The following is a 7,541-nucleotide window of genomic DNA, read 5'->3' on the forward strand; positions in this document are numbered from 1 at the left end:
AACATTGAAGGTGGCAGAGCAGGTTGAGAAAGCGGTTAAGAAAACATACGGGATCCTGAGCTTTTAAATAGAGCTATAGAGTACAAAAGCAAGCAATCAATGACGAACCTTTATAAAACACTGGTTTGGCCACAACTGGAGTATCGTGTCCAGGTATGGGCATCGCATTTTAGTAAAGCTGTGACGGCCTTCGAGAGGGTGCAGAAGACATTTACTGGAATGATTCCAGGAATGGGGGACTTCGGTTACGTGGATAGACTGGAGAAACTGGAGCTGTTCTCATTAGAGCAGAGAAGGTTGAGAGGAGATTTGATAGAGGTATTCAATATCATGAAGTGTCTCGGCAGAGTAGAAAGAGTGAAACTGTTCCCATTGGCAGAAGGGTGAAGAACCAGAGTACATAGATTTAAGGTGACTTGTAAAAGAACCAAAGGCGACATGAGGAAAAAAAATATGCAGCGAGTAGTTATGATCTGGAAAGCACTGCATGAAAGGCCAGTGGAAGCAGATTCAGTCGTGGATTTCAAAATGTAATTGGATAAATACTTGAAGCGAAAATAATTACAGGGTTACGGGGAACAAGCGAGGGAGTGGGACTCACTTGATTTCCCTTCAAAGATCTGGCATTGGATTCGATCGGGGCTTTCAAATGGGAATTGGATAAGTACTTGAAGGGAAAAAAAATCAGGGCTACGTGGATAGGGCGGGGGAGTGGGAGTATTTGGATTGCTCTTGCTGAGAGCCAGCAAGTACGCGAAGGGCCGAATGGTCTCCTTCCATGTTGTAACCATTCTATGATTCCATGATTATAAGAATTAAATGAAAGAGCCGGACATAAATAAAGACTGAGAGAAACAGAGATAGGGAGACAAAGGGGGAGATAGAGAGTCATAGAGAGAGGGAGGCAGAGACAGAGACAATGAGACAGAAAGTGAGAGCGAGCGAGAGAGAGAGAGAGAGAGAGAGGCATAGATAGACATACCGAGAGACAGAGAGAGACAGTGAGAGAGAGGCAGCCAGACAGACAGACAGAGAGTGAGAGAGAGTCAGAGACAGAGAGGGACAAAGAGAGAGAGACACAGAGAGAGAGAGAGAGAGACTCAGAGATCAGTACCTTTATCCAGTAAGCCATCAGGGAATCAGCACAGGCCAGGGATCAAGGCCTTTACCCAGTGAACTATCAGGGAATCAGCACGGACCAGGTATCAAGGCCTTTACCCAGTGAACTATCAGGGAATCAGCACGGAGCAGGGATCAGGGCCTTTATCCAGTAATCCCTCAAGGAATCAGCAAAAAACAGGGATCAGGGCCTTTCCCCAGTAAACCGTCAGGCGAATCAGCCCAAATCAGCGATAAAGGGCCTTTACCCAGTAAACTAACTGGTGAATCAGCAAAAACCAGGGATCAGGTCTTTACCCCGTAAACTATAAGGAGAATCAGCACAAATCGGGGATCAGGGCCTTTTACAATTTATTTGCATATTCACAAACGTATAATCTTCAATCAACCAGCACAATCGGGCAGAGCAAGAGAACTTAATTACATATTTTATTTTCTTTACATTAAAATTATTCCTTGATATATTTAAGAGTGGTAACCTGTGCAGTTTTATGAATACAGCTAAAAATGTGTTTTTACACCAAAAATAAGCATTTCCAAAAGAGTTTCCAGTCGTCCACCTGTGAGCAACCTGGTTTATAATCACTCAAAATGACTTTAAACAACCATATTGAACAATTAATTTCTTTAGTTGATGTACACCAGTCAATTACTTAGTAAATTAATATTGTTTGATAGGAAGTACATTTTAAACCGTGCCCACTGATGCCTAAGTGCCAAAGAAAATTAACACAATGTGAAGCGCTTCCCGAACCAGCACAATCTGTTGGATCTCGCAATGTCGACCTGGAGAATTGGTCAGTTCGATGGGCAGAACCTGATCCTGGACAATTGAATCTTCAACCAATGTAAAAGTTTGCTGAAAATACCATTTAAGTGGTTTTGGGTGCAACTCACTGACGTTTAAAATTCCCCCGATCTTTTGCCCTGGTTCGGCCAATTCTGCCCGGATCGAACCGATATTGTTTCTCTTTCACTCTCTGTCTCATTCTCTCTCTCTGTCAATCTCTTTCACAGGCTCTCATTCTCTTTGTTTGTCTCTCTCTCTCTCTCTCTATCACCGTCGCTCACTCTCATTCATTCTCTCCCTCTCTCTCTATCACCCTCTCTCACTCGCTCCCATTCTATAACTTCTGACAAGCAAAATTTTGAAGCTCTGAAGCAAACTAATTTGAATTTAATATTTTAATCCAATGTTCATTTGTGTCACAGCTCAGCTCAATTCAACATCAATATGTGTATAAGGGACAACTGTCAGTTGACTGTACTGTGTGTGTGTGTGTGTGTGTGTGTGCGCGTGCGCGCGCGCGCGTGTGTCAGTGTCACTGGTCTCAATAAGTAACCAAGGGGTCATGTTCGCAGCCTGGCTCCCCCCTCCTCTGTGCCCCGTGCGTCTCTGTACCACCGGACCCATAACGTAACTCAGGGGTCCCCCCACAGCCTGTCCTCCATCCGCCTCCGCTCCATGTGTCTCAGGCTCTCCTTGTCCAATAAAGTAACCCACGGACCGCTGCATAAATTGTATCACCCTTCCCCTGTGCTCTGCGTGTCACAGGGTCTCCTGGTCTCAAAAAGTAACACTGTCATCTCTCTTTCCGTCTGTCTGTCTGTGTTTCTCTGTCATTCTGTATCTCCATTCATGCAGAGTGCACACATTCTGATCTGCCCCACAGCAGTGACAGTGATTGCCAGGTTTGCCCATTTTGCTTTAGGTGCAGGGCGGCCATTCATTTGAAGTCCAGCTGATCTCTTTAATGCTGTCTTTGAGCAACAATTCATGCATCGTCTGCAGAACAATCCCTGCCTCAATAGGACAGGTTATCAATAAAATATATCAGAATCAGTTTTAAGATCATTTCCGGGCTCGGTGCTGCTAATATAAAATGTACTTCCCGTCCAGTGTGAAGTGTAGGGGTTAGGATATCAAATGGGATTTAGTTCTAGTGCTTGAAACTCTTCAGCTCTTCCAATAATTTGACGAATTTAACAATTAGAATCAGTGGGTATTTTACCGCGTTCTTCAGCTCCTCTCTGAATTTAGTCTGGGTCAGGATATAAATACACGTGTTTGTGCAGGAACTGAGAAGCTGCAAAATTCCTGCTGTGCGTTCTGTGATATAACGGGGGTCAGTGGGGGAGGAGTAAGAATAACTACTTGTAATTCGCTGATAGATGTAAAATACAACGTGTGTCACCCATAACAATATAAAACTGCCCGATATACTGAAGAGTAAAATGATGGATTTCTTGCGGTTCTCCATCTCTGGATCCTTGTGATTCTCTCCATTGCTGCGGCCCCGGAGTCCCCTGCGGACTCGGCTGGACACTAAAATACGTCTGACCGTCAGAACATTGAGCAGCAAAATCAGAAAGAACGGGACACAAGGGGTTAAAATGCGGTGAAAAAACTCAAATGCGGCCCATACGGGGGAAGTATTGAAGCTCGGTTTATACACACAAAACCAGTGAACATTATCAATTACAAATGCAGGTTCATACAAGAAGTACCAGGGGAGACTCTCTAAACAGCTCAGCACACTCACTGTTCCCAGAACCACAACCGCCGTTTTCTCGGTACAATATTTGGTTTTCAGCTTCTCACAACAAATGGCCACAAATCGATCAAAGGGGAAAGCGACTGTGAGCCAGACGGAAAACTCGGTGGTTGCAAAAACCAAGAAGTTAACGAGACTACACACGGGAGTAACGTCCAGGAATGAGCCTGGGAAATAAATCGCACAAATCCCCCTCAATATCGGATCAGAGATAACGACCAGAAGATCGGCCGCTGCCATTCCCACCAGGTATCGAGTGATACATTTGGAGAGTCCGCACTTTCCACGAGACAGGATCACAATCGCCGCCAAGTTAACTGTAAGATAGAGGAAAGGAAGCAGAGACATTACTTTTCAGACCTGGAGTCAAAGCAGCAGTTTGAGATGATCTCGAGTGAAATTTCCAGCTTTGTTGCTGCATCGAAGGGTGGAAAGTGATTCACTGACCTGGGAACCGCTTTCGGGCAGAGAGATATTTTTTAACACAATGATCAATAATGAATTGGGAAATCGATACAGAAAGTGAATAAGGTGAGCACCAGATTTGTTGGAAGGGCTGAGCGAGGGCATAGTACCAGTGGGGAAAGAGAAGGGGTTTTACCGAACGGGATTCCAGCGGATTAACGCCGGATTTGGGCTCCAGACAAACTTGGAACGAAAGCGAAGTGTCGGGAAGTTGAGCGGACGGAGAAGGTGCAGCTGGTTTCTTCCTCCGGGTTAAGAGAGCCGACAGGGGTTGGCACTAAACGGGAATGGCAGCTGGAGCCCGACCCAGTAAGTGAGATAAGGAGGGAGACAAGGAAAAGTATATGTCGGAGCTGGAGGGGAGTCAGGAGCAGATGGTTTGTGAAAGCGGATCAACTGAAGCAACGGATGAGGATAGAGAGGATTCAATGCAGTCGGAGGAGGGGCTGGGATTCACAGGGAGAGACTGCAGCAAAGTGTTAGAGGAAATCTAATCTCTCGGTCCCAGTAACACAATCCAATCAATAAATTCAACCATTGATTTCTGTGGTTATTGGTGTCAGGGAACCGTAAAAATGGGTTCAATAAATTTACTTTGCACATTCAATTAAATTTAAATTACAATGTATTTATTAAATCAGCATCGTTGTTTATTGGATTAATCTGACAGACAGCTTTCAGGATGCAATATCGTAATAATTCATAACAGTCAAAAAATGAATGAGTCTATTCTTTAAATACGTTTCAATTCGTGTTTATTTATTCAGCAAATAAGTAAAAGGAATATTCACTAAACAGACTGAGGACCTAATAGTGATAAACCCACCCGGCGGGAGTACAATAAAACTCTCACAATCTGACAACATCCTAATAACACCTTCAATTCACTTTTCCTCTTCATAATTGTACTGAAAGTTTCAACAGTTCATTCCGAAAATTGTTTACTCTGCTGCTTCTTTCTCCCATTTTCTGTCTCTCCCTCTCTCTCTGTCTCTCCCCTCTCCACGTGTCTCTCGCTGTATCTCTCTCTGTCCATCTCACTGTGCCTCTCTCCCTGTCTCTCACCTCTCTCTCACTCTGTTTCTTTCCCTTGGTCTCTCTCTCTTTCCGAGTCTCTCCCTTTCACCCTCCCCCTGTGTTTCTCGCACTCTCTCTTCCTCGCGTTTATTTTCTCCCTTCCCTCTCGTTTTCCTTCTCAGTCCCTTCCTCTATCTCTCCTCTCTATCTCTCCGTACAGTCTCTACTCTATTTCTCAATGCCCCCTTTTCCTTCCGATTCTATCCTAACAACCTGCGCCTACATTCTCTTCACCAGCCCCGTGTTCCAACGATTCGATACTCATTGTCAGTTTATTAAATGGTGAAACCTCAGTGAACAGTTTAATGTTTTTACAGATCAACCAAGTATCCACCTGTTCACCTACACTGTTCGTTTCATCTACAATGCATGGAATAAACAGAATCGAATGCCTGTTCCAGACTCACCTCACAATAATTGAAATTCCTTCTCCTGTAATTATAAAGTACAGCGTTAGATGGCGGCATTGTTCAATTAACAAAACACCAACATCACCGCTGCTTCTCATCTTATTTTCTTATCTTCTGATCTTACAGATAAGTAGAAAGGCTCCTCATTCCATCAAATACAGTGTAAACTGATACAACATAACCTCAAAAACATTGCATTTTACAGTGAATTCATGCACGGTGAAGCAGAGAATGAGATGTGAAAGAATCAGCAAAAAACTCAGTTCAGTAGCCAGACCTCTGGAGATGCGTCAGATACACACACAATGAAATAATCTTTCATAACAGTGATAACCAATAAATACATTGAAATACCAGTTAAACTGAACCATGTTATTGCGGAGGGAGGACATTGCGCTGACTCCTTGTAACGTGAGCCGTCTTATCATCAATCACTGAAAACACATTTATAGAAAAATAGCCCAGGACAGGTTTGTTCCACAGCACGAAACTGTTAATAGCTCCTGATGATCTGATACCAGCTATCAGCCCAGACACCTGATTCCAGTATAATCAGCACAATAATCAAGTGACAATGCCAGGGTTGGATATACAAATTTCATTACAGATATAATGCAATTGCTGCAAGGCTGAACATTTAGAAGATAAGGACATTCCATTATTCAACAATACATTCAGTCCAAAGAATAATCCATCAACAATCCCAGGGATGGATATTCAAAGTACACTACATATATAATGTAACTCCAACAAGACCGAAAAAGCTGAGACAGGACATTCCATCAATTGATAGAACAGAACAGGCAGCTTTGTAAAACACACAGGGAGAAATGAAGTGCCCAGGACAGCAGCACAGTTAACGCCGATTTACACCATTAACAGCTGAGATAACGGCTTACCCGAAACTCCAAGGGCCGCAAGAACAGGATAATAAATATGTTCTATCTGATATATTACTGGATATCCCATTTCAGTGAGAAGCAGTGACTTCTTTTGGCCTGGAAACCAGAGCTCCGGCAGGTGCTGTGAGATGATTCATTCCAACGACCCCTAATTTATACAGAGGATAAGTCTCCACGGACACGGTTATACCCCTGATCATTGCTTTACAGTTACAGTCCCTTGAACAAACACATTCCATCAGCAGCTTTGAATCCGATGTAAAGAATTACGTGGATATAACAGAAACATCTCAAAATCCAGGGCATTACTTAATCAGACCACTCTCAGAAATAAATTTACAAGCTGTGCTCATACAGGACTGATCCAACAACAATTAGCGACTTCATTTACAGTTTTCATATAATTGCATTGCCCATGTTCAGTCCTGCCCATTCATTTCTAAATGTTACCGATTTCACCGCAGTTAAACTGAATCCAAGAACACAAACACACCATTTCTCTCTGCCCTGCAGTTTCCCATTTAAAATATGAATTTTGAGTCTCTGACAGAGTTAACGGTCATTTTCAGGATTGTAGCCGATAAATGACTGTTGGTGATATTAGGGGACGGACACTGAACGAGCTTCATTGCCATTCCTCTCTCCATTGTTTTACTGCAGATGTTTCCCCGTTTATTCTACATTTGATTCATGGCTCCAGTAAAATTGGTCCCGTGCAACTGAGCTGAGCTCATGACCCGATTTGATCCCTGTGCTTCCCTCACCCGCATTCATTCCTTCCTCAGCCCATTGCCATTGCCTCTGTTCCCGCAGACTCCATTCCTCCAGTTCACTTCTGGCCGGGCACCCATTCTCCACCTTCGGACCTGCACCAGTTCCTGTTTGACATCACGGAACCTCACTGTCTCTCAGTTCCACATCGCCTTACAGTTGAAATTCTCAGTCTTGGGTTTAAATGTTTCCATGTCCCACCCATCCGTACTCCCGTCCACCCACCCCCTCCCCCCGACACA

General features: G+C 43.8%; 1 protein-coding gene across 1 annotated transcript; it reads right to left on the bottom strand.

Annotated features, from left to right (window-relative positions):
- Positions 1-3,059: 3,059 nt before the first annotated feature.
- Positions 3,060-6,595, bottom strand: LOC137312497 (probable G-protein coupled receptor 139). Its single transcript, XM_067979038.1, has 2 exons — positions 6,526-6,595; positions 3,060-3,991 (listed from the first exon to the last, which is right to left on the bottom strand). Exons 1-2 carry the CDS (start codon positions 6,593-6,595, stop codon positions 3,060-3,062), a joined length of 1,002 nt encoding a protein of 333 aa, XP_067835139.1.
- Positions 6,596-7,541: the final 946 nt, after the last annotated feature.

This window comes from Heptranchias perlo, unplaced genomic scaffold, assembly GCF_035084215.1.
Source record: "Heptranchias perlo isolate sHepPer1 unplaced genomic scaffold, sHepPer1.hap1 HAP1_SCAFFOLD_43, whole genome shotgun sequence".
In the NCBI taxonomy this organism is placed as follows: domain Eukaryota; kingdom Metazoa; phylum Chordata; class Chondrichthyes; order Hexanchiformes; family Hexanchidae; genus Heptranchias; species Heptranchias perlo.